The sequence below is a fragment of the Schistocerca americana genome, chromosome X, assembly GCF_021461395.2.
Source record: "Schistocerca americana isolate TAMUIC-IGC-003095 chromosome X, iqSchAmer2.1, whole genome shotgun sequence".
Lineage (NCBI taxonomy): Eukaryota > Metazoa > Arthropoda > Insecta > Orthoptera > Acrididae > Schistocerca > Schistocerca americana.
The window spans coordinates 945107352-945134693 of record NC_060130.1 but is presented as its reverse complement, the minus strand read 5'-3'; the positions used below and the strand labels follow the sequence as shown (position 1 = coordinate 945134693).

General features: G+C 44.0%; 1 protein-coding gene across 3 annotated transcripts in view; it reads right to left on the bottom strand.

The window, feature by feature from the left end:
- The window catches only part of LOC124555076 (SH3 and cysteine-rich domain-containing protein), a 981469-nt gene that overhangs the window by 511676 nt on the left and 442451 nt on the right, over nt 1-27342 (bottom strand). For all 3 annotated transcript variants that reach the window (XM_047128864.1, XM_047128865.1, XM_047128866.1), the window contains exon 7: nt 8205-8316. In XM_047128864.1, the coding sequence (XP_046984820.1) occupies nt 8205-8316 (112 nt within the window). The remainder of the gene's footprint in view (nt 1-8204; nt 8317-27342) is intronic.

Genomic DNA, 27342 nt, shown 5'->3' with positions numbered 1-27342 from the left:
CCTTACAATAGTTCTCGATATTAGCCTTGTCATGGTATTTGAATTACGTAACCATTACGGCACCGCCGTGCGGTTAAAGGCGCTTCAGTCTGTAACCGCGTGACCGCTACGGTCGCAGGTTCGAATCCTGCCTCGGGCATGGATGTGTGTGATGTCCTTAGGTTAGTTAGGTTTAAGTAGTTCTAAGTTCTAGGGGACTGATACCACAGAAGTTATGTCCCATAGTGCTCAGAGCCATTACTTCACCTCGCCTCAACCTCTCGATACCAGCAATGTTCTACTGTGTTTCTGTAAAATAGTTAACATATTTCTGTGACAACATTCAGATTTGATTTCGTTAATGTAGAGGTACTTCGATACATCGACATGTATATATTGCAATGATATTATTCTTATGTGTATTCTTTGTTTTGTCACTGTGATCATTGACGTACTTGTAACTCTGATTTTTGGGCGCGTAAGCGGTTATTAGAGAGTCAAGCTTTGGTCGTCATGTTAAAAAGACGCAAATTGTAGTCAGTTTATGAAATGTGAACTTTAACAGTGAGGAAGATGTTTTGGAACGAGTTACGTGATATTGCAACAAAAGTAATAAAAAAGGAGTGTAACTTAAATTCGGAGTGCTGATTACTTTTTTACATCACCATTGCCCTAACTTACAAAAGTTTAATCTTCAAGAATGGTTTATGAAACACATCTATAAAACTTTTGAATAACGCAGAATAACACCTAGGCGTCTTTGCATCCGAGCTTGGAATCATCACTACCTAGATTTTCGACGATTGAGCCATGGGTTCACAACGAGACCAGCGTGGGAAACACGAAAAGATGAGTGCCTAGTTTATCCATTATTTCAAGAAATGACTTTATTAACTGTGCTCTAATGACACCTACCACATAATATAACTTTGTTGTTGCCCGAAAATGCAATATTTAGCAGCGTGAGCAACACTACAATCATAATTAATTTTTGACCTTTGTTGTGGTAGGGTTGTTAGAGCCTTCATATACAGACAGAAAAAAAGCAGGGAGGACTTTAATTCATCATAGTTCAGCACATATTTATAAATTATGTACACAAACCTTGCTCGTGAAACTATGTATTAGTGAAACCATATCAAAAGCCTTGCAGTAGTTCCTGACATTAGCCTTCACATACCGACAGAAAAACGCGGCGGGAACATTAATTTAAAATATGTAGTGATGCGGCAGATTTTAAAAGTTTAAGAACGAGTAATTGGGTCCGTTAGATTGCACCGACGTAAACAGTGCTTATAAGTATGACGAATGATATCAACAGCTAATGGCGGCGCCGAGTCGAATCTTGTTTCTTTCTCTTCACAAACGCAGAGGACCCGTCAAAACTGGCACAATAAATCTTTCTTCCCCGAACGCGCCTCTCAATAGTGTTAAGCTCTTACTGGATAACCTGACGTATATAGATGGACCGGCGGAACCATTCTTCACCTCTTTTCTGTTCGAACTCCAGCCCGTTTCTCTTCGGTTCTCGGTTGTTAGCGTAGGCGACATTTTGTACGTACCCTACCTGATCTAGCATTGTTCTACGGAGGAAGAACACTTCGTCATTATAAGGCATACTACACGCAATATACACGTTTTGATATGATATAAAAAGTGGCAATCTCTCGCAAAACCGTGAAAATTAATGCAGTGCTAAGTGAAACATAGCGCACGGCAAAGGAAACGTTTACATAATGTTTTATTAGATCGAACTTTCATTGCTGGTACTCACTTTTCAAATTAGTTTCTCGTGTTTTCTACGGAAAGAAATAGTGAGGGGAACAGGTCATAAAAATGAAAGAAACAATACATAAGAATCCTGCAGAGATAATTTAATACAGGGTATACAGATAGAGAGAAAGAGAACTAGGTAAGGAGAAACGGAGAGTTCACAGCTTACGAACACAACTTATGCAACAAAGACTTTCAGGGAATTTAGGAGAAGGAGGAGGAGATTAGTGTTTAACGTCCCGTCGACAACTAGGTCATTAGAGACGGAGCGCAAGCTCGGGGCCCGCATCTCGTGGTCGTGCGGTAGCGTTCTCGCTTCCCACGCCCGGGTTCCCTGGTTCGATTCCCGGCAGGGTCGGGGGTTTTCCTCTGCCTCATGATGGCTGGGTGTTGTGCGATGTCGTTAGGTTTAAGTAGTTCTAAGTTTTGGGGGCTGATGACCATGGATGTTAAGTCCCATAGTGCTCAGAGCCATTTGAACCATTTTTTCGCAAGCTCGGATGAGGAAAGGATGGGGAAGGAAATCGGCCGTGCCCTTTCAAAGGAACCATCCCGGCATTTGCCTGAAGCGATTTAGGGAAATCACGGAAAGGAATTTAGGATATTACGCATATCACGCCAAATCTTTCACGTTCTCACTGAATACATATATCAATTATAAACAGGGTGTACTACTCTCATGAGGGTCAGTACATTCTAAATTTGTGTATGCCGTCCGCGGTGGCCTAGCGGATCTAGGCGCTTCAGTCCGGAACCGCGCGACTTCTACGGTCGCAGGTTCGCATCCTGCCTCGGGCATGCATGTGTGTGATGTCCTTAGGTTAGTTAGGTTTAAGTAGTTCTTAGTTCTAGGGGACTGATGACCTCAGATGTTAAGTCCCATAGTCCTCAGAGCCATTTGAACCAAATTTGTGTGTATTCAGTTGCAGTAACCAATGAAGCCCTTTTTCATAAGTTGATAACAGAGACTTGCGTTTATTGTGTTCAGAAGAGATCTCAGTAATTTCACATAATCAGCATTAACATGTGTCTTGCAACGGCAGTGGCTGTACAACCACAATTTACTGGCACTGTAAAGAACGCTTTCCGTTGCAAAATAACATTTTTCATTTACGTAGGTATGTTTATTACTCAAGGCACAATATGTTTCGAGAACTGTTATTAACTGTTTACATGAGGTGATGTATGGAGAGGAAGTATTGGCAACTTTTTATTTATCTACTCTTCACAATTACAGTTTGTTACCTGGAAAGGTAATTGGTCTTACAACTTACATTTTTGCATATAATAAAAATGTATAAAATAATTAATACAAGCCGGTAGTTAAAATATTACAAAGGCAAAATCCGAACGCTAAAAAATACCAAAACGTAAATATCCTAGTAAAGAAAATCAACAGAAAAAGGAAAAGAATAAGATCTTTCTTCTACCATTACGAAACTAATATTCAACCATTAAAGCAATTACCCAACTACTAGTAGTGCTGTTGGTAATACTGTCTTAGTGACTAAAATCCGTACACTTCTCTATTAGTACACTTCTCTATCAGTTAATTAATTGCCGGCCGCGGTGGTCTCGCGGATCTAGGCACGCAGTCCGGAACCGTGCGACTGCTACGGTCGCAGGTTTGAATCCTGCCTCGGGCATGGATGTGTGTGATGTCCTTAGGTTAGTTAGGTTTAAGTAGTTCTAAGTTCTAGGGGACTGATAACCACAGCAGTTGAGTCCCATAGTGCTCAGAGTAATTTCAACCAATTAATTAATTAGGATACATCTAAATTGTAGAATATCGTTTCCGCTATTGAACCTACCCTCAAACTACTCCGGTCGACAGCCATTCCTTGGAGGTAGAGCAACGCGTCTGCCGAGTTTCCACCGGGAAAATCAATTCCACGATACACGAACTATTGGCAAGTTGCACCTTTGAGTCGGTACTTGAATCGAGCTGGTGAAATGTCAAAGGATGGCATAAACTTATAATTGGGTCCTCCTATCGACTGACAGACTCACCCTTAGATTTTCATGAAAAAGTAAGAGAGAACTTCAGACAGCTATTACGTATGCTCCCCAATATGCTGTCATCATTGGAGGACCGTGTAATCAACCAACAATCATCGCGGATAATTACAGTTTTATAACTATTAGGCGTGACGAGCGAGCCTGTGAAATAATACTAAATCGTTTCTCTGAAAACTTCTTAGAACAGATACTTCGAAAACCCACTCATGATACATTTATATTAGATCTAATAAGAAGAAATAGAACTGATCTTTTTGAGGAAGTATCAGTAAGCACAAAGCTTTTGTAGTAACAACCGTTACCGATATACAAAGGGCAGTTAATCAAGTACTAACGTTTACACGTTCAGCTGCATGGCAGTTGCGATGTGTCAAAATTTTCGAATGAACCTTTGCGATATATTCTCTTTGTTTCTATTTTAACACCGTAGAAATCCTGGCGATGTGGGAACATAATCGTTATCAAAACAAGAATAAAGAATTTTGAGGTGTTTTAAAGTTAGCCCTCTATTAATAATTTTACATAGTCCTCGTTTTCTTTTATTTATAATCAGTACCAGGAGTTCACAAAATACTGTCACCACAGATAAATGTATCTGGAAAAAACACTTGCGTATATATAGCGAAATGTGGAGGTAAATGTCAAGAAAAGGAATATTCTAGTCAATACAGGATATCCAAACACGGCGTACATACGAATTAAGGACCACACGAAATCGCCACAGAACATGCTTCGAAATTATAAGAAGCGAATTGCGACTGGCAACGAAACAGCCTACTACACACCACCAACAAAAGTTTTGCATCACCCCGGTGTCCGGAACTCCTGAAGACAGACGTTGACTGTGGATATTGTATCACAGAAACAGTGCCTTTGACTGTTCAGAGATGTCACTAAACCCGCCCATAGATGTAAACAACCATGCATGAGCAGCGCCTACTAGACGGAGGGGGTCCGACAGCCGATCAGTTCCAGTCAATTCACCAGGTACACGACTCGTGTTGTCTGTAGTTCAACCATCCATAGACGGTCAATAAAGTGGTTCGATCGCGTCCGCATTGTTACTTTGTGCCAGGAAGGGCTCTCAACAAGATAAGTGTTCAGACGTCTCGGACTGAACCAAAGCGATGTTGTTCGGGCATGGAGGAGAAACGGAGAGGAACTGTCGATGGCATGCCTCGCTCAGGCCGCTCATGGGCTACTATTGAAGTGGATGACCGCTACCTACGGATTATAGCTCGGGGGAACGCTGAAGCAACGCCACCATGTTGAATAATGCTTTTCGTGCAGCCACAGGACGTCGTGTTACGATTCAAACTGAGCGCAAAAGGCTGCATGATGCGCAACTTCACTCGCGACGTCCGTGGCGAGGTCCATCTTTGCAACCATGACACAATGCAGCGTGGTACAGATGGGCCCAACAACATGAAGATTGGACCGCTCACGATTGGCATCACGTTCTCTTCAGCGATGAGTGTCGCATATGCCTTCAATCAGACAATCGTTGGAGACGGGTTTGGAGGCAACCCGGTCAGGCTGAACGCCTTAGACACACTGTCCATCGAGTGCAGCAAGGTGGAGGTTCCCTGCTGTTTTGGAGTGGCATTATGTGGGGCCGAGGAATCCGCATTTCGCGATCGAGAAGTCTCTTCACCCTCAGCGGGTGACAGTGTTGTGTGTAATATCCAGTGACGGAATAATTGGTGCGATATTCGTTCCTACCGAACGATACGTGAAGGTTTTGGAAGATGATTTTATCCCTATTATCGAAAGTGACCCTGATTTCGACAAGATGTGGTTCAAGCAAGACGGAGCTCGACCCTATCGAAGCAAGAGAGTGTTTGATGTCCTGGAGGAGCACTTTGGGGACCGCATTGGCTATAAGGTACCCGGAGGCCACTGGCAACTCGACTGACCGCAATATTCTCCGGATCTGAAAACATGCGACTCCCATATTAAAGACAAGGTGTACAGAAATAAGCCCAAAACCATTACTGAGCTGAAAAGAGCGATTTAGGAGGTCATCGACGGCATCGATGTTTCGACACTTCAGTGGGTCACGCAGAATTTTGCTCTCTGCCTGCGCCACATCATCGCCAATGATGGCAGACATATCGAACAGGTTATAACCTAAATCCGAATACCTGTAGTGACGTTTACATGTTGAATAATGTTTGTGTACGCTTTAGTTTGTACCTACTTTTTTTTCATGTAGTTCAATAATTGCCGGCCGGTTGGCCAAGCGGTTCTAGGCGCTACAGTCTGGCACCGCGCGACCGCTAAGGTCGCAGGTTCGAATCCTGCCTCGGGCATGGATGTGTGTGATGTCCTTAGGTTAGTTAGGTTTAAGTAGCTTTAAGTTCTAGGGGACTGATGACCTCAGATGTTAAGTCCCATAGTGCTCAGAGCCATCTGAAGACCACAACAACAACAACAAATGGTTCAAATGGCTCTGAGCACTATGCGACTTAACTTCTGAGGTCATCAGTCGCCTAGAACTTAGAACTAATTAAACCTAACTAACCTAAGGACATCACACACATCCATGCCCGAAGCAGGATTCGAACCTTCGACCGTAGCGGTCGCAAGGTTCCAGACTGAAGCGCCTAGAACCGCTCGGCCACACTGGCCAGCGCTTTAAACAGAACCTGGATTCATCCGCAAAAATGACGTATTGCCATTCGTGCACCCAGGTTCGTCGTTGAGTACACCATCGCAGGCGCTCCTGTCTGTGATGCAGCGTCAAGGGTAACCGCAGCCATGGTCTCTGAGCTGATAGTCCATGCTGCTGCAAACGTCGTCGAACTGTTCGTGCAGATTATTGTTGTCTTACAAACGTCCCCATCTGTTGACTCAGGGATCGAGACGTGGCTGCACGATCTGTTACAGCCATGCGGATAAGATGCCTGTCATCTCGAGTGCTAGTGATACGAGGCCGTTGGGATCCAGAACGGCGTTCCGTACTACCCTCCTGAACCCACCGATTCCATATTCTGCTAGCAGTCATTGGATCTCGACCAACGCGAGCAGCAATGTCGCGATACGATAAACCGCAATCACGATAGACTACAATCCGAAACGTGATGGTACGCATTTCTCCTCCGTACACGAAGCATCACTACAACGTTTCACCATGCGACGCCGGTCAACTGCTGTTTGTGTATGAGAAATCGGTTGGAAACTTTTCTCATGTCAGCACGTTGTAGGTGTCGCCACCGGCGCCAGCCTTTTGTGAATGCTCTGAAAAGCTAATCATTTGCATATCACAGTATCTTCTTCCTGTCGGTTAAATTTCGCGTCTTTAGCACGTCATCTTCGTGGTGTAGCAATTTTAATGGCCAGTAGTGTATTTCATCTTAAGCTTCAGTCACTTTTAATTTGTTTGGATTATCCGGCATGGGCCAGTTTCACAGTACTGGTCTAATTTTCGCTTCCGCAATGGAACTTTCTATGTCACATACAGTCACAGTTTTTCTCAGTGACAAACATGGACAGAAAACCTTTAGTATACTGTGCCCAAAAGACGAACAGATGACAATGGGGAGTAAGAACACTGCTGACGACTTAACAATGCGTACCTAAACTGTGAGCGAAGGGCATTCTGCTCCGTGCTTCCCGTCTGAAGGCTCCTAGGTGGGGTATATCGCTCAGTCTGAAAATTCGAGATGACGCAAGACGTGATTTCAAGGGAAAGATTCGCAATTCAGATGTGAATGATACTATGGTTTCTCATTTATTTAAAATATAAGATAGTAATTATTAATTTGTAGGACCTAAGGGAAAATCTGTCTGTGAACTATGATTGTTATGGTACTTAGAAATTGCAAGGAACATGTCTCTGAAACAATTGACGGCGCTATTGTCTATCGAATATAACCGAATGATTACCAAAGTTGGGCGATAGTACTCAGCTAGCTTAGTAGGGCACAAATGCCTCTGTCAACTTCTACGTGCAACATTTATTAAAAGTTACTTGGAGTGTTATAAAAATTGTAACTTACTTTTTGAAGTATCCTCGTACAAACCCACTTATTTCAAAGTCATGACGCTTATCGATGCGATCTTTTGTATTGACTTCACGATGGAAACGCCTAGTTTTCTAATCTCCCTAGACTTGATTGATACAGTTGCTAGCTTTAGAGTGGGCAATCAAAGTCAAGTCCGCAGGCCCACGATTACACCTGGCAAACGCTTACACTAGCGAGAGCTACGGGTAATGTAGGTAGTCATAGCATAAACCACGGAGATGCTTCTGCAGACGATTGAACCTTGTGGCATTCTTGTCATGCGATCATTACATAACAGAAAATAATCATTACATTTTATGCTCCATACGAAGCTAGAGGGGGAGGCAGGGATAGGAGGGATACATACCACTCCTCCTAGACTATGTGTGCCAGTGTACAGCGTGCAGAGAGCGTGTGTTTACGTACCTGTGCCTTAACTGCGCCCAAATGGATCTGGGCGACGCGCAGATCAAACCTCTTTAAGCTGATGTCCTCTTGCAGCTCATTCGCTTTGTTGAAAAGACTCGACTCCAAACTCCTGTCGAAAGAAAAAGAGCACGTTATTTTCTATACACATTTTTAAATCTATTGAAGAACATGAAAAAAATGAAGGTTTGCTGCAGCGAGTGACAAAATTTTTGAAAAACGGTTACAGAGTTTAGACGGAGTAATATAAATTTTCCCCCCAAATAAAAGAAATATTTTCGTACATTTTAATATCGCTTTAAATTCTTTCTAACTTTATAGGTACTGCGTCTCATTGAAGAAATAAAATATATTCTACTGCTGCGAAACCATCTACACTGCTGTGGAAAAAAATGCGATACCCTCAAGGACAAGTTCATTTTATTGACAGGTGAGGATAGAGGTGTTATTGTAGCAGTATATGATAACAAATTCAGACCAAATGAAACACAGATATCACAGTAAAAGGTGCCCAGACAGTCGCATAAAAACGCAATGTAGCTCCTCTGTCGGCAACGTACGCATGTTTTTAGGTATCCAAAGAATCACAATGGTGTCGAATGACACCATGTGATACTGTCCGAAGAATCTTGGGCTTTCTGTTGGACTTCAGCATTGGTTCTTGCAGACCCTGGCAACCAGTAAGTTCCCACTTTACGTGTCCCATAAGTGTTCAATTGCCGAGAGATCTGGTGATCTTGCTGGCTAGGGCAGGTGAGAGCGGGGCTAGAAGTTGCCGAGGTACGTTGTTCCTATTGAAATAACTCCGCGAGGGAAAGAGATATGAATATGAAGTAAACACTTCGTGAAATGAAACGCCACAGCGCGCCGACGATAGCTGTCGTGAACAGGCTAATGGTCGCGAGAACATCGGAACGACAGTAGGTGCGTCGCTGGTTCACGTAAGTAAATATTTTGGTATTTGGTATTTTTCATCTATCTCACGAATTTTAACGAGTAGCCTTTAGTGTTTCAGTGTTTTAATGTAATGATTTATCTACTGTTTTGACACTCAATGCATAAATTGCCTATGTTTCGTAATGTAACCAATATCTTGCTTTTATTCCAACATGTGTGATGTCACGTTTTTCGGGGGCACTTTGTGACCTCGGACTAACTTGCCCCAATTCATTTGTACCACCAACGGAATAAAAATATCGTTATTTTTTTCTTTTGTAGTATGAGACGTATACCCGAAAATCAACACGAGGTTCTGTGCCACAGGAGTTGATGCAAAAAGCAGCAGATGCAGACCTCAACGATGGCAGGAAAATAAAGACTGTTGACAAGGAATTACGTATTTGTCAGATGACTTTATACAAATCTGTTAGAAACCTAAGATCTGGGGTAGAAAATATCGCGATTGGTTACAAAATAGTAAGAGTTCTCTTTACTGAAGAACAGGAAGATAAGTTAGCAGAATATCTGTTGCAGTGTGCTTCAATTTTCTTTGGTCTTCTGCCAGAAGAAGTCAAAAAGTTAGCCTACGAATGTGCATTGAATTTCAATGCTCCCAATATTCCACCATCGTGGCACGAAAATAAAAAAAAGCTGGTCCAGACTGGATGACTGGTTTTTAAAAAAGACATTCTCATCTGCCAATAAGAACAACGAGTGCAAGCAGGGCGACATCGTTTAATAAACACAATGTTACCGAATTTACTATAAAGCTCAGCACAGTGTTGAATAAATATAAGTTTCCACGTTCAAGAATATGCAATGTAGATGAAAGAGGCGTTATCACAGTGCTAAGGCCGAGGAAAATTATTGCCAAGAAGGAAATGAAGCAAGTTGGAGCCATAGTATCTGCTGAGAGTGGGACATTGGTGACAGTGGAACTGGCAGTAAATGCATTAGGTCATGCAGTTCCTCCCATGTTTATTTTCCCAAGGCTTCAATACAAGGATTTGTTTACAAAAGGAGGACCACCAGAATCTATCGGTGCAGGAAACAGTTCAGGATGGATGACAGCTACGGAGTTCGTGAAATATATGGATCATTTTATCAAACATACTAAACCATCACCTGCAGATCCGATTTTGCTGTTGCTCGATAATCGCCAATCTCATACTTATATCAATGTGGTGGAAAAAGCGGAATCTAACTCCATTATAATACTGTCATTCCCGCCTCATTGTACACACTGCCTACAGCCATTGGATGTTGGAGTAAATGCACCTTTCAAAAGCTACTGCGCAAAAGCTCAGGACAATTGGCTACGCAATAATCCTGGCAAGACAACATCGATATATGAGATCCCAGAAATTGTTAGATACGCGCTACCTCGTGCAGTGACTATCATAAAAGTAATGAGCGCTTTCAGAAAAACTGGCATTTGGTCTTATGTCTCCAATATTTTACAGAAAACGACTATGCTCCATCGGATGTTACAGATCGCCCTTAAGCTTTAGTAAATGCATCAGATGTGGCTTTAGGCATTTCACATTACATCATCACCAATAGGTCGGAAGCAGTATCAGAGACGGTTACTAGCATAGACACTAATGCATCTGAAATTGTAAACATTAGTACAGATACAAGACAAATCATTGATCCACCAGGGCCATCACGTGTTGTTAATCTTCCTGCATCTTCTGATGTCATAGAAGAACAACTCAGAGATCAAATCCCTTTCTATGCAGGAGCGGTACGTCGTTTTCTGAAGGCAGCGCCAAGGATTGAAAACTTAGAGACGCCTTAGAAAATTCGCTATTTTAACCGATACTCCAGTAAAACAAACCTTAGTAGAAGAGTAAAGCAAGAAAAGGAAAGTGAACATCAACAATGAAAAAGCGAGAAAAAATAAAGGAAAAGGGAAAGGTAAAAAACACAAGGAAATGGACAACGAAAAGGCAAAGGGAATGGAGGACTGTTAAACGACAAGTTTTACAAACGAGTAGTGAAAAGTCTGAGAATAAAGACGACAGTTTAGAGTATTAGTGTCTAGTGCGCTGTGACAGTTACTCTAATTCACGTTCCGGGGAAGAATGGATTCAGTGTCAAGAATGTAAGAACTGGGCCCATTCCAGATGTAGGTAAAATCAAGCCTTACTATCCTACCTACGTCCGAACTGTGATTGTGATACGTCTTCTGACGATTAATTAATTATGAGTATATATGTTTTCTGCCTATGAAGGCAACATGATACATATTTTCAGCCTCAGACAAGGTCAATATGATTGAAGACTGAATTATCAAGACTGAGTAGTTACAAGTTATCTGATAATCGGTTAATTACTAAAGGGTTAATAATTGTTTTAGTACAAATTATGGTTTCTTTTTATATAACATAAAAATTTTTATCTGATGGTTCGTACGACATTGTTGATTATTACTTAAATAAACAGACATGGTTTAATCATTTTTTGTTCTCATTTGACAAATAATAGCTTTAACAAATATGGTAACAACTTACCCTGGCTTGTTAACAATTTGCCCCAAGTCGGGGTAAGTTGTTATTTTACGACTTCAGACATTAAAATATCATTACTAAAAAAATTTCTCAATCCCAAATCACTGTCTTAATATAAACGTTACATATATAAGTTAATTTTGATTGCATCGCATGAATACTAAAATCAAGTATTCTTAACGAATTTTCAGGTTAACTAAAAATCGGAACTTGTAGCCTCGCTTTCCCCTAGTAGTTGTACAACACGGAAAGTACGTTGCGTCGCAGCAGCCGTTTGTGGACGTGCAGCTTTGTGGACGTGCAGCCGTATGCGGACGTGCATTGTCCTGGTGAAAAAGAACATTAGCTCCTTGTCGAAGTAATGACAATAGCGGACACTGGTTATTTTACCCTGCAAACACACCAAATGTGACGTCAAGCTGTAACTGAAGAGCCGCCCCCCCACCCCTCCCCCACACCATGAAGCCTGGGATTGGACCTGTGTGTCGTGGGCATGTGCTCTCTGGAATAGGCAGATCACTAGGTCTACGCTATACATATGTATTTCCACCACTCGCAAACAGACAGAAGCCTATCACACGGAAACAGACAGAACCTACACTCATCACTGCCGGCCGGAGTGGCCGTGCCGTTCTAGGCGCTGCAGTCTGGAACCGAGCGACCGCTACGGTCGCAGGTTCGAATCCTGCCTCGGGCATGGATGTGTGTGATGTCCTTAGGTTAGTTAGATTTAAGTAGTTCTAAGGTCTAGGGGACTGATGACCTCAGAAGTTAAGTCGCATAGTGCTCAGAGCCATTTGAATCTTTTTTACTCTCATCACTGAAGACAAAAGAGCGCCATTCCACTCTTGAGTCAAATCTTTCACGACTCCAGAGTAGCCAAGTTTGGCGGTGTCTTGGTAGTGTCGGTGGTAGCCCTGTTAGAGGCACACATGATCTTAATCCTGCAGTAACCAGACGGTCCCTACTGGCCCCTGATGACACAGCAGGTGCAACATGTCCCAGGATTTCGCCCCTGGATGATGTTCGGTCGGCCGCCGTCGTTTGAACAACGCATCGATCTTGACGTGCGTCGGTACCACGCTGACATCCAGATCCTGGTCTAAAGGCGTGAGAATACTCTTCACACCAGGTTGAAAACAGTGGCACATCACCGGTACATTTAGCCCAACATTTGCAGCAGTCCGTCGATACATCCATACAGCCTTTCACAAGTCCGCAGTGTGGCCCCATTCGAATGACTGATCCTATTCAACAGGAGTACGTACTCATCGATGGGACTTGGTTGTACCTGATAATGAATGTTGCAAATACTGTGTACCTCTAAACTCAGCACAGTTACTGCTTGCAGGGTCGAAACAGAGGGCGCACAGACAGGCGTGCTCAGCGCCGTCTGATCGCCGATGACCGTGACAGATGGGTCACAAAGAGAGGAATCCCTCAGTATGCACATATTATACCCTGCTGCCACTGAACACAGTCCTTGAGTGTGTTGCATTTTTTCCCGGCAACGTACATAATTGAGATAGTTACCTGTACACATCTATTTCGTTGAAACGAACATTCAAACTCTTACCCAAACGGCTGCAAAGGAATATCAGTCATCCCGTTTCCTTTTACTTGTTCTTTGTTATTATTGTTTATTTTCTCAGTTTTAGTCAAAGAGAAGTAGCTCCATGTATAGTTCACACACTGAGTCAAAATACACAACGCGTATAGAAAATTTGTGATGCCGCCCAGCGAACGTGGATTATAATGAAGACCACTGCGAGCGTATGAGAAAATACTAGGAACAACATGCATGATTTTCGTTGGGCAAAGATGATGAAAACAAATATTCCGTGCGACCATTTCACGGCAGTGACGTACTGTTGCACCACGGCCTCTTTATATGGCGGTTGAACACTAGTGGCTGGGTTAACAGGATATTTCACCATGGGCTGGCGCAGGAAGGGTTAGAAAGGTGAAGCAGACAGAAGATGACAAGGTGTACTTTTGCAAGAAGCTACAAGTGAACTTTGCTGACACAGCAGGAATCGCTTCCCGTATCTGACAGTGGTAAAAGTTACCACACAGTTAACTTCAATGGCTGAAGCTAGAGCTGTAACATTTCTGACAGAGCAGAAGCATGGAAGCAGACTGTATCAATGGCGACCTAGATTACTCCGCCTCTAGGCCCCACGCCAGACCACTTCCTAGTTCTATCTGATACGGAGTGATAGCTTGGCTAAACAGTGGAGGGCCGCCATGTATACGGTCCGTATCAGCAATGAAGTGTCTGTCGTTGCCTGGAGGTATCTTCGACAGGTGCATTACGACACTCGCCGACATAAAACGGGTCGTCTAACTGCTGATACTACTAGAGGCTGCCTTCGCTAGCTGGGAAATTACTGGCTGCGCCTAGGCCTGATCCCTCTGGGAGTCGAACTGGTGCCGTCCAGCTGGCGGAATATCTGCTGGCTGTCTTATACGGACTTCAGGTCACTTACTGGAGATTCATGGTTCACTTCTGTGTTTGACTACCTGCCGATTTGCCGCCTACCCTGGGCTGGCACTCTTACTACTGTAGACATTTACTGCAGGCCGCTGTGGCTGCATGCTACGCTGGGTGGTGTCCACGGTTCGGCTCTGAACGCTCTCGTGTTTCCTGCACCGAGCTGCGCATTCGCGCCAGCCAACGCGACCAACGCCCGTGGAAACAGTTTCAACTGCGCGCCGGCCACAAGCCTGGGAGCTGATGATGCACGTCTTCGCTCGCCGCCAGAGTGCTAACAACAAGACTCCGCACCACCAACGCCCGTCTGATGGGGCAATGCTATTAGGGTGGCTCAGTCTTCGAAGGCCACGTGTTGAGGTTAGCACCCTTTCCACACTCCAGAGCCGGCGACCATCTCCAGCTGGTGACTGCAGCAAGACAACATTACAACTGCTGTATCTTACACACTGAATAAACATCCTACTGGGAGCTGCTACTATGATTTATCAGCGGACATCCACTTGGCTTCATGAACCTGCTGCCCTGCCAATCAACTCGCTGAGCCATCACAACGCTGCGCCATCACAACCTACCGCAGGTTACCTAATTACACGTCGTCCTGATACACTCTACCACACGTGGCGTCAGCAATGGCTTATTACTGTCCGCCTCTGTAGCGCGGCGGTAGCGTAACCGCATACCACGCAAGAGGGCCATGGTTCGATTCCCGGCAGGGGACAGGGTTTTTTTTTGTGGCTTTCATCATCATTGACACCCAAGTCGCCGAAGTGGAGTCAGCTAAAAAGACTTGCAATATGGCGGCCGAACCCCGATGGGGATTACCCGGCCAATAAATGCCATACGATCACTTCATTTTTACTACTGACAATTAGAGACGACAGTGGCCAGTGAATCCACAAAGCTGGTGAAAGAAGTGACTTCTGGGAGCTAGGGCTAGAAGTGGCCAAATAGATTTACACACAGACAACATAGAATGAGTGTGTGTGTGTGTGTGTGTGTGTGTGTGTGTGTGTGTGTGTGTGTGTGTGTGTGTAAGAGAGAGAGAGAGAGAGAGGAGGAGAGAGAGGAGTAGGTGGAGGGCGATTGGGGGGGGGGAGGTGAGAGCATAGACTGTTTTTTTTCCTCGCTCTTTAGTGTTGGTTTTGCCTGCACGTCTACTGGCCCAATGCCAGGACTGGCATTTAGGTTTTCGGGTTAAGTTTGTTGAGTTGAATGAGCACCGGGGGTTGAGTCAACGCAATAGGAACATATTAGAGGACTGTGAAGGTGTGCGCCCAGAAAGGTGCGCGCCATGTACTGTGTTAGATCATAGTGTATCCTGTACTGAATCAGCTCCAGTGACATATTCGAAATGCTGTAGGTATGGGCATTATGTGAAGCAGTGTCGTGAATCCAGATGCCTGATGATGAAGCACAAGGACTGGGGGTAATACTTTAGTGATACAGTTAGCTATACTTTTATTATTTTATTGTTTGTTCCATTTCTTGTATGGAAAAAAGGCTTCACAATGACCGAGTCAAGAACAAAGGGGATTACCAACCAGGAAGATCGGTTGAGATCAGATAATACTGAACTGTGTAAGGCGTTATATGCCTTAAGGAACAGGATATCATCCAGTTTGACTGCTTCCCACCTTAGTTTCAACTACTGCTGGATTAGTTAATGCTTTCACGGGCAAAGCAAGAGAGGATATAGTGGTATTTATAGAGGGCCTGCTGACAGTTGCAAAGCTGGGATTTTGGACAGATTAAAAATTGTTGCTGGTGACCAAGTTGCGCACGACAAGAGAAGCGTAAACGTATATCAAGTATTATGAGGATCTAAGGAATGTTTAAATATTCAGCGAACCCAGGAAAGGCCAGGTGCAATGTTAATGGAGCCAGAATAGCTGCAGATTCAATTAAAAGGGGTGGCGGTAAAGTGAAATGAGCCTGTTGACAATTTTGTAGACAGGATACAGAAAATCTGTATTAATATCTATCAGTTGATGGACAGTGACTAAACGAATTGCATCGTTCAGCAGGAAGCGGAACATAGGGCATTAGACACATTTTTAAGGGGACGGGGACCTGATGGGTCAAGAAAGGTGCACGCAGAATTTCCAAAGTACCTGGCTGATGCTACTGGCATAGCGATAGAACGGAGGAAATAAATGCGGCGACGAAAGTCCATGATTGAAGATGTTGAAGTCCATATGAAAAAAGCGGCACTAGCCACAATGAAAAAATGTGGGACAGTGGGACACTGGAAGTTGGACTGCAGAAGTAAGGCACCTGATGGAAAAGGGTGTAATGCAAATAATCAAACGAAAAACCACAACGGGAGCCCGAAGTCCGCCGAACAGCGCTCCCAGTATGTTTTTATGTTACAGAAACGTATGCAGAAGCGGAACGTTGCTTGATTTGCGTAACAAACTGTAGGAACAAAGAATTTTTACAGAAACATGTGGTCACGTGTTTGTGACAAGTCTGGGCCTCTTTAGGAAGAAGCCTTAAACCCTCCATGTTATCCTCTTTGGGAAGAGGCACTTAAAACCTCCTTGTTATAAGTTACGTGGAGTAGAGGAGATTGATGTACGATTTCTAGGGTCGGTAACGTTAAGTTTTTGGGTTGAAGCAAAGCGATTCGAGGAAAGTATGAAAGGTATGAACATTGTACCATTTGAGAGAAACTGTTGTTAGTGGCTCACTGTTGCAAGGCTCGCCTATCGTGTAGGAGAAAGAAGTTAAACTGCATGGAACGTCATTATAGCTCAATTCGCGTGATGAAGTACCACAAGATACATGGAAATTAATTTGGGTGAATATGGGAATGGAACTACCTGTAAACGTGCTATATGTGACAGAACCACTGAAGAAAAATGATGAATTTGATAAATTGTGGAGTTTTGTATGCAGAAGGCACTAGAAACACCGGGTCAATGTAATGCTCAGTTATTATAATATCGTAAAGTTCATTGGGTGCTGCTGACAAGCTCATTTACCTGGAAGGGTAAACCGAAAAAGTTGGTCACCCGGTACTGAGGTTCACATTAGGTTATTGACGTCACTATTGAGTGTTGAACTGCAATTACCAAAATGTACGACCATTGTACATGTTGGCTGTATTCGTTCTTTCAAAGGAGCACAAGATTCGTTGCCACCTGTGATGGTAGCACTGCCACAAAAGAAGGGGGGGGGGGGAGGTTTAGGTAGAAAAAGAGGAAAAGAGGAGGAAACCAGACAGACTTGCGCGACTTGCACACAGGATTCCTTTGCGTTGAGGAAGCGAAAGGAGAAGTAATATATTGAATTCTTTAATTTTTATAAGTACGAGTATTTATGGTGTCGTGGTATGTCAGATGACGGGGCAGGATTTCCTTTATATATGTTTGGAGTATATTCTAGGTGTTAATGATAAACGATATACTTGGAGGAATGGTGGGAGAGTAATTATGAATTATTTTTCACAGCTAAATTCACCAGCAAAGATGTTAAAGGGGGGGGGGGGGGGATACTCACGGCTGTAGTGCACCTCTGTAGCTGCAATGTGATGAGTGCATTAGGAGACCGACCAATGGAAGGTGGGGCAATTTTCTTCAGACAGGAAGGTCTCATCGTAACCAGCCACCAGGCGACACTAAAACTGGCACAAAATGCGTGGGAAGTGAGAAATGAGGTACGAAGGCTGGAAGGAGCTTCATCAAAACTGCACCTCGAGGCTTAGAAGAATGAGGTTTTTACTAGATACAGGAAGAGTACCAAGGGCTACGTCTCTACTACAAACGCCTATAAGATAATTACGGCAAACTGCTGATTTGGTGCCACATTTGTGACGACACAAGATAGGATGGTTAGAGGCGAGAATTAGGCTACTGAAAACGTTATTCAGGCTTGCAAATATCGATTACCTATGGGAACTTAACGACACTTTAGCGCAGGAAAAAGTATGTGGTGGAAGGTAATAAGGCTCCAGATGAGTAGCACACCATGCAGTTCACGAACCTAGGGAGCAGGGATGCACTGGATATATTCCTCGTCCCAGCCAGTAGTGGTTGTTGTGACTTGGCAAGACAGCCAAGCCACTATGAGATAGCCGAAAGGCTGGCGTGAGGTCTGGAACAGTTAAAGGAGTCTAGGAAAAAAAGTACGTAGCTTCTGGAATACTTAACTTTAATCCATAATTGGTAAACATCGGTCTGACGGTACATGCATCACAAGATAAATAGCAAATGATAATGGCGCCTTGCTAGGTCGTAGCAAATGACGTAGCTGAAGGCTATGCTAACTATCGTCTCGGCAAATGAGAGCGTAATTTGTCAGTGAACCATAGCTAGCAAAGTCGGCTGTACAACTGTGGCGAGTGCTAGGAAGTCTCTCTAGACCTGCTGTGTGGCGGCGCTCGGTCTGCAATCACTGATAGTGGCGAGACGCGGGTCCGACATGTACTAACGGACCGCGGCCGATTTAAAGGCTACCACCTAGCAAGTGTGGTGTCTGGCGGTGACACGACAGTGGTTATGGCAAGCTGTTATGACCAGGTCGCCTATGCGCACAAAACGTTTAGAGCGAGGCAGCGGCACATTAATAAATGGGCTGACTTGTGACTTCTCAGGATCAGCTTTTCATCTTCCATTTACTGTAACAGGAGTTCCAATTGTGAACATAACAAATCCTTAGCTGCCATCTGCAGGATTGCACTGCAGGTCACTGCTGCTGCGTCTTGTGGTGGTATCTACGAATCCTCTCTGTGCGTTCGGGTGGCTCTTGCACTCCGTGCTAGCCAACTTCCACGGAGAGCGTTGCAACTGCGTGCCTGGGGAGTGACACTGCGCTTCTTCGCTCGCCAGAATGCTGACAATGTGGCTCCACACCACAACCGCAGGCTTACTGAGGAAACACATGGCTAAGTCTTCGAAGGCCACATGCTGATGTCAGAATCTTCTCCAAATTTCAGGGCCTACTTCTGTCCCCTGCTGCTGACAGCAGCAAGACAAAATTGCAACTGCTACATCTTGCGTATTGAGTAAACATCCTATTAAGAACTGACATTTTGATTTATCAGCAGATATCCACGATATTTTATGAACCTGCTGCTCTGTCAATCAACCCACCGCGCAGTCACAACCTAAGTAGTAGGGTTCTTAATTACACCTGTCACCCTTTACAGTATGATGTGTTTTGATAGAAGCATGCAAACCATCTGACGATGGAATTGTAAATGCTTTTTTCAACCAAGTAAATCAAGACCAAATTCGGCGGTTGCTTCTGTACAGTATAAGTATTCTGCAAACATTTGCTATAGAACATTCATCACATAGGAAAGCTTTAAAATACTGCTAGAAGCTTCTGTATACAATACATGTTTGATGTTTCACATCATTCAATTATGTTGAAATATTTTTGAAAAAGGAACCTGCAGAGTAGTGAATATCTTTCCATACAATGGTTAAGAAAGCATTATACAATTACATACTTTTTGTCTGATATCTTTTGTGTGAATGCTACAGATCCTTTTGAAAAGGAAGATCAGGATTTTACGTCCGGTCGACAGCGAGGTCTTTAGAGACGGAGAACAAGCTCAGATTATTTCAAGGATAGGGAAGGAAATCGGCCCTCTCCTTTCACAAGTACCATCCCGGTATTTGCCGGGAACGATTTAGGGAAATCACGGAAAATCCAAATCAGGATGGTTGGATGCGGGTTTCAATCGTCTTCCTGCCGAATGCGAGTCCAGTGTGCTAACCACTGCACCACCTCACTCGGCCGTGTTCCTTTTGACTGAATTCATGCTGTTCACCACAGATTCCACAAGGTAAAGGCAAGAACATGTCCAAACTTGGTTTGATGCTGAATCTGAAGGATTTCTAACCAGTAGATTATTTATCGAACGTAGTGACGAAATTAATTTTGATTCATGAATCTAAACACACACTACCTGATCAAAAATATTCTGACAGCTATTAATATAGGGTACGGCCATCTTTCCAATTTATTACAACTTCAACTCTGCTGTGGACAATTTCAGTGAGGAGTATGAATTTTTGCGGAGGAATGGCAGCCCATTCTTCCTCAAGCGCAGAAAACAGAAACGTGGCGATGTTTTATGCTGGGGTCTGGAGCGAAGTCGACGTACTACCTCATTCCAAAAGTGTTCCACTGAGTTCAGTTTGGGACTCTGGACAGTGCAGTTCACTTCAGAAATGAAATTGTCCACAAGCCATTGCATCACAGATGCTTGCTTTACGACAGAGTGCGATTTCATACTGGTATAAACAGTCATCGTCTCCGAACTGTACCTCTACTGTACACAGTACACATTGCTTAAAACGTGTTCATATACTTCCGCATTTAACATTTTCTTATGCGCAATAAAGGGGACCACACCCAAAACGACCCCATACCGTAACACCACCTACTCAGTACTTTAGTGTTGGCACTACGCAAGTTTGCGGCTAACGTTCTCCAGGCATTCGGCGAGCCGAAACCCTTCCATCGGACTGCCACAGGGTATAGTGTGATTCGTGACTCCAAATCACTCGAATCCAGTCATCCACTGTCCAGTGGTATCACCGTTGAGACCCACTCAAGCCTTGCTGAGCACTGACTGAAGAAATGTGTTACATTTGAGGAGTTGCTTGATCATTGTACCTTTTTTTTTTTAACTCCCTACACACAGCCACTGTATTAGCTGGACTACTGATAGTATTTTGGAAGTCGCGAGTAATTCCCTCCGTTGATTTCATGCAATATTTTACAGCTTCCCTCCTTAATGTTAAACGGTCCCTGGTCGGTACCTTGTCTTCGTTTGGCCGTCGTTGTTCCTTTGCTTTTCCACTTTACAGTCACATCACCGACAGCAGATTTTGTCAACTATAGAAGGGTCGATATGTCCCTGATGGATTTGATACTCAGGTGGCATTCAACGATGAGTCCTTGCGTGAAGTCATTGAGCCCCCTTGACCGAGCCATTCTCCTGTTATTGATTCTCTACTGACAACACAGTATCCTTCACCTTCTTTTATGCTGGCGAGTCAGCCTCTCGTGACTTTTAATAGTCAATTCTGTGTCACATAGGGGTGTCCAGATACTTTCGATCAGACATATCGACGCACCTCCATTTTGCAGGAATGAGAATCTGGCTCCATTTAAGAGTGTCACGAGCTTATATTATGGACATTTCATTCATAGTTGAAAAATACATTATTTAACCTGTATGTATGGCAATCTTTCCACGGGATATTTCCCTAGACGTACATCTGCTATCGTGTTGGCTCTGGCATACGCTCAAGCTATTGCAGATTTCATTACATTGTGTGAAGTACAAGAAGAACTAGAAGAATTTCTTGAATAAATAAATCGACCTATGCGGGACACTACGGCGGGAAAAATTCGAATTATGTTTGGATACAGTGACTCATCGCATTATTACAAGATAAATAAATTCGTTCTAAATCATTGCTATGCTATGAAGTATAACACGCTGTGAACACTTAGACATCTAAACATGGCAGAGCCTTTCCTCAGATGTTTTCCGCGAATGACGTGTTGACAGACGTAAAATAACATTTGTAGAGAATACGCCAAACATTTTTAGATTGTTTGTTATCCGGATACCAGAGGATCCTAGGATGAGTACTGTGAGATATAGAACTAATGGTTAGAAATGTGTGTTTAGATTCCCATTTACATAAAAGCCTTACATTTTACATCGTCAGCTTAACCTATTCAAATACTACCACCAATAACTGGTCGAGGGACCTCAGCTGTGGGTGCAGAACAGTTTGGTCTCATTATTTGTACACTTTAGTTGTGATGCCTGATCCAACAGTTCTTTCCACACGATAGTCCTGGTAGTGTGCATCTTACGCCCTTGTTGCCGGGTGCGTGTTGATGAATCCTTCACAACACGATAGGCTACATCACCATCTCCTGAAATAATACTGTGCGAAATCTTCTTTCTCGAGAAATTTGCCCAGCTTTCTGTAGCTTGAGCGACTTAGTTTATTGGAGCTTTCTATCCGCGCTGGTAAATTTCTTCTTATTGCGATTGTGGTTGTGTAGAAACTGTTCTCTGTATATTCGGTCGGCTTTCCCCAGTCATGAACTGCCAACGATGGTAAACACTGTAAAGCCGGCCGGAGTGGCCGTGCGGTTCTAGGCGCTACAGTGTGGATCCGAGAGACCGCTACGGTCGCAGGTTCGAATCCTGCATCGGGCATGGATGTGTGTGATGTCCTTAGGCTAGTTAGGTTTAATTTATTCTAAGTTCTAGGCGACTGATGACCTGAGAAGTTAAGTCGCATAGTGCTCAGAGCCATTTGAACCATTTGAAACACTGTAAACGCATCAAAGATGAGTTTATGTTGTTTTCCAAGGTAGGGCCACCTACCTCGATGCGGCACGCAGTTGTTTTCTATGAAACAAAGCAGATGAGACACCCGCGCGCCACGCGTATTTTATCATTAAGGACCTCTTAGTCCCTGAAATTTTCGTTTCCGACCATTGGTTCCTTCTGTATATTCACGTTTTCCGTCGTAATAGGTATCCCATGAGATTTCGGGATTACAACCGGCTGATGTTGACGTGCAGCTGAAAACTAGGCAGCCATCTTCAAGTTAATTTTATGACTTAGGTACTAGTGCATGTTATTCGGGCCGTAGCCGCCCTCTGTCAAACTGAACTGCAACTGAGATGCGACAGCGCATGCGTAATGGTTTTGCTACATTCACGCACCCTGTCGAATTGCGCGCCTGTGTAGTTCATAATCAATAGTCACATTGCTAAAATTAATTGTTGCTGAATGTGTCCTTATTCAGTTGAAAGCTATAACCTGCTTGATAGCATCTTCAGCCCAAATACACTGTCCAGGCAACGCGGACTGCTGCGAGGCGTGCAGGAAGAGACTCCGTGGTGTTCTGGAAGGTGGAGCCATGTTGACTCCAGTGCCGTGGCCAGCTGCGCTAGATTTCTCGGTTGAGGATCCATGACGTGAACAGCCCGATGGAGGTGGTCCCACAGATTCTCGGTTGGGTTTAAATCCGTGGAATTTAGTGGCCAGTGGAGTGTGGTAAGCTCATCCTGGTGCTCTTCGAAGTACTCAAACACACTGAGAGCTGTGTGATATGTTGCATTGTCCTCCTGGTAGATGCCATCGTGCCAAGGAAAATGAGACAGCATGTAGGGATGGATATGTTTCCCAAGACTATAAGCTGCTTGTATTGATCCATTGTGCTTTACAGAATGACGAGATCACCCAAGGAGCACCTCGGAAACATTACCCAAGACAAACGCTCCCTGCTCCAAAAAAATGTTCAAATGTGTGTGGAATCTTATGGGACTTAACTGCTAAGGTCATCAGTCCCTATGCTTACACACTACTTAACCTAAATTATCCTAAGGACAAACACACACCCATGCCCTAGGGAGGACTCGAACCTCCACCGGGACCAGCCACACAGTTCCTGCTCCAGCCTGGTTCCTTCCGACGATTGTTGCAAGGTCTTTCCTTTCAGTCTGATGGATTATAAAACGTGATTCAACTGAAAAGGCCACCCGTCGCTACTAAGTAGACGTAAAACTGCGATTCTGGGGTGCAAATTCCATCTTTCGTCGCAGATGAATACCAGCCAAGCTGGGTGCGTGAACAACGTACGTGCTGCGGAGGCCCATGGTAGCAACGTTTGCTGATCCGTCGTTGAGGAAACACTGTTGGTAGCCTGAGCGGTCGATTGCTCTACAGTTTAACGTTTATTCACCCGCACAAGTCTCCGCAGCAGTTGTTCACCCATGTCATCTATGGCCTGTAGTGAACCACAGTTGCCTCGGTGCCGGTTTTGGATTGCATCATTTTGTCATGCACGGTATACTTTAACCACAGCGGGCAAGAAAGCTAATGATCATTCCCTCTTCGACGTCAGATAAATCAATCCGCAATACGACAACGACTGCATTGTTTTCCGCGTCCTCCTCATACTCTTTATATACCCTCCACTGCTAGTGCTGCCACCTGCCGTCTGTGAGTGGTTACTGACCTTTGATTTCAAACATTGGCGGTGGTCTCATTAACGTGACATAACCGTGTATTTACGCAGCTATCGTCTTCTGCAAGATTTCCGTGCTACATCAATCCATGGTACGTCCCACGGACATACAGTTCTCAGCAGTGACTGACTTACCATGCTACGAAAGGTGAGTGTGACTATCACGCTCAACGCAAATTTTCAGTGTTGTAGATATGTTGTGGCCAATGCCAGCTTTCCATATTGACTCGGTATTCTATAGACTCCAGTTCTTCGCAAAGCCAGATCATCCTTTTCCAAGCCTAGAAGAGCACAGGTCTCTGTAGGTAGCCGAAAATTACTTTATTGAAAAGCTTTTTGAATGTTCCGCTCAATTTCCTTACTCTTTTTATAGTGTAAGAGGCCACATATACTCCTCAAGTTACCTGTGCAAACCTTACGAGAACAAAACCAATTTCCTTGAATACAGATTTCAGGATTTCCAATTCCTTTGCAAGGATCTCCTTATCAGACACATGTTCCTGGTGAACTGCGTTGTAAAGACCCCATAGCTCGTGAAAAGTGATGGCAGCATGAGGCTTGCTAATAGCGATGTGGGCTTGTAGTAAACTGCATGTCCTAACAGCTTACTGGTTTTTCGACTGACTTAGACGTCTATAAACGGTACACAGCCACTGTTATCAATTTCCATCGTAGTACACTGAAGATTCTTGTGCCTCGAATTCAGAAGGAGACTACACTATCTAAGGGTGTCATCTGCGCACCGATACAAAAATTTTAGTTTAAGAGTTTAAGTTCCACTATAACTTCTGCTCTCTCCTCATTGGTTCCTTGTCTCAGAATACTCAGCTTAGGATCATCTACCGCCTGTATACTTTTAAACCTAAATGTCTGAGACCCTACGGACACATGTAATTCCTTAGTGTGATATGTCGATTAAACATCTGGTAGTAACGTTACAAAGATATAAAAATGGAACCAGCACATAAGTTCAATTGTGTGGATGGTGAATGGCCGACATAGGTTTATTGGGAATGTTGTAAGACGGCCTACACAAGAGCGGGCGTACACTACACGCGTGCGACCTACAGCGGTTGGACAAAAAAGTGGAAACAGCAGCAAAAAATTCGTGCTTGAATATAAATGCAAGTTTTGGTGCTGTATTTGACCACGAACGAAACGTGTGGAATGTTCTCAATACCTTGCAACTGCCAGTCGTGATCAGAATGGCGTTCTGCCTAGTCGTGAGTGCATTGTGTCGGAGCTAAGTGAGTTCGAACGACGACAAACTGCTGATGCTCGTATGGTGGATGCATTCGTAACTAACGTAGCCGAATTGTTTGGTGTTTCATGAGACACTATATCGAAGATTTATAGCGCATACAGGGAAAGCGGAAAACATCACACGCAAAGTCACAACGCGGACACAAGTGTGTGTTGAGTGATCGTGACAAACAGTCACTGAAATGGATTGCGACGAAGAAATAAGAGGACGACTGCTTCAAAGGACACTGCAGAATTGAATGTCGCATTCGCCAACTCTATCAACTCCAGAACACCACGAAGGGAGCTCCATAAGCAAGGAATTGCAGGGTGAGCTGGAATTTAGAAACCACTCATCAGTGGTGCAAATGCTTGTAACAGGTAAACCTGGCGCGGAAGCCATAAAATTTGGAATATGGAGCGGTGGAAGAAAGTCACTTGGTCGGATGAGTCTTGTCTCACATTGTTTGTAACTTCCAGCCGAGTTTACTTCCCAAGACGTGGGTTCGGTGATGATTTGGGCAGCCATATATTGTTATTCCATGGGCCCCATGATTACTCAGCAATGTCGCATTACAGGCAACGATTACGTAACCACAGGATAATCAGGTCCATTCCATGCTACAATGTTTCTTCTCCAATGATGAGCCTGTTTTTCAAGACAGCAGGGTTCCTTTCCACGCTGCTCGCATGGTCCACGACTGGTTTTGTTTGGGCGAAGATGAACTGTCGCATCTCCACTGACCGCCACAAACTCTCGATACTATTTAGCCGTTATGGCATACTTTGTAGAGAAGACTGCGTGATCGCTATCAACCTCTACCATACTTACCTAAACTTGTCAGTATTTTGCAGGAACAATGGTACAATATTTTCTTAAAAACCATATAAGGCGTGTATTTATCCATTGCGAGACAACTGGAAGCGGTTTTGAATTCCAACGGGTTTACTATGCCGTATTGGTCATAGAAATGTGTTGTGTTCGTCGTGTTTCCATGTATTTGTACACCTCCTGTATTCTTGAGTACTGATCGAGTGTTTGACATCCTCACCAGGTCAGGTCAAAGGAACACATCTAACCTATTCAGAGGGTGCTTCTTGAGTTGTTACTGGTTTCAAATGGTTCAAATGGCTCTGAGCACTATGGGACTTAACTGCTGAGGTCATCAGTCCCCTAGAACTTAGAACTACTTAAACCTAACCTAACCTAAGGACATCACACACATCCATGCCCGAGGCAGGATTCGAACCTGCGACAGTAGCGGCCGCGCGGTTCCAGACTGTAGCGCCTAGAAACGCTCGACCACAACGGCCTGCCAGTTGTTACTGGTACATTAACACGCAAGTATTACGGAAATGCATCGTGAATTCAAATGCAAATCTCTGGGGCAAATAAGAAGCTCTTGTCGCGAGAATATACAGACAGCCCGCAGTTGTGACAGACGGTAAGACCATTTCAGCGTACACCAGCGTACATTTTGCGTAAGAATGTCGAAGACAAAATGTGAGATATCAGGGCTTTTGTTTTTACATCGCTCCATTTGCGGGTGGAACAGGAAAGGAAGTTGTACAGGGTACCCTCAGCTATGCAATGTATGGTGGCTTGCGGAGTATGTGTGAAAATGTAGGTATATGTGTACGGTACCATCTCGTTAGGGGACTCTTAAATTAGGACACTAAATGCGCTGTAGCATAACCTATGTTCGTACCCTGGCATTTTGTGTTGTCAGTGGTGGCCACACTCTGTTTGTAACCAGCGGCACTGGATACATAATCAATGAGTTGTCCACTGAGGTTATTCAACACTCAGCTCACAAAAATCAAATGTGTGTGAAATCTTATGGGACTTAACTGCTAAGGACATCAGTCCCTAAGCTTACACACTACTTAACCTAAATTATCCTAAGGACAAACGCATACACCCA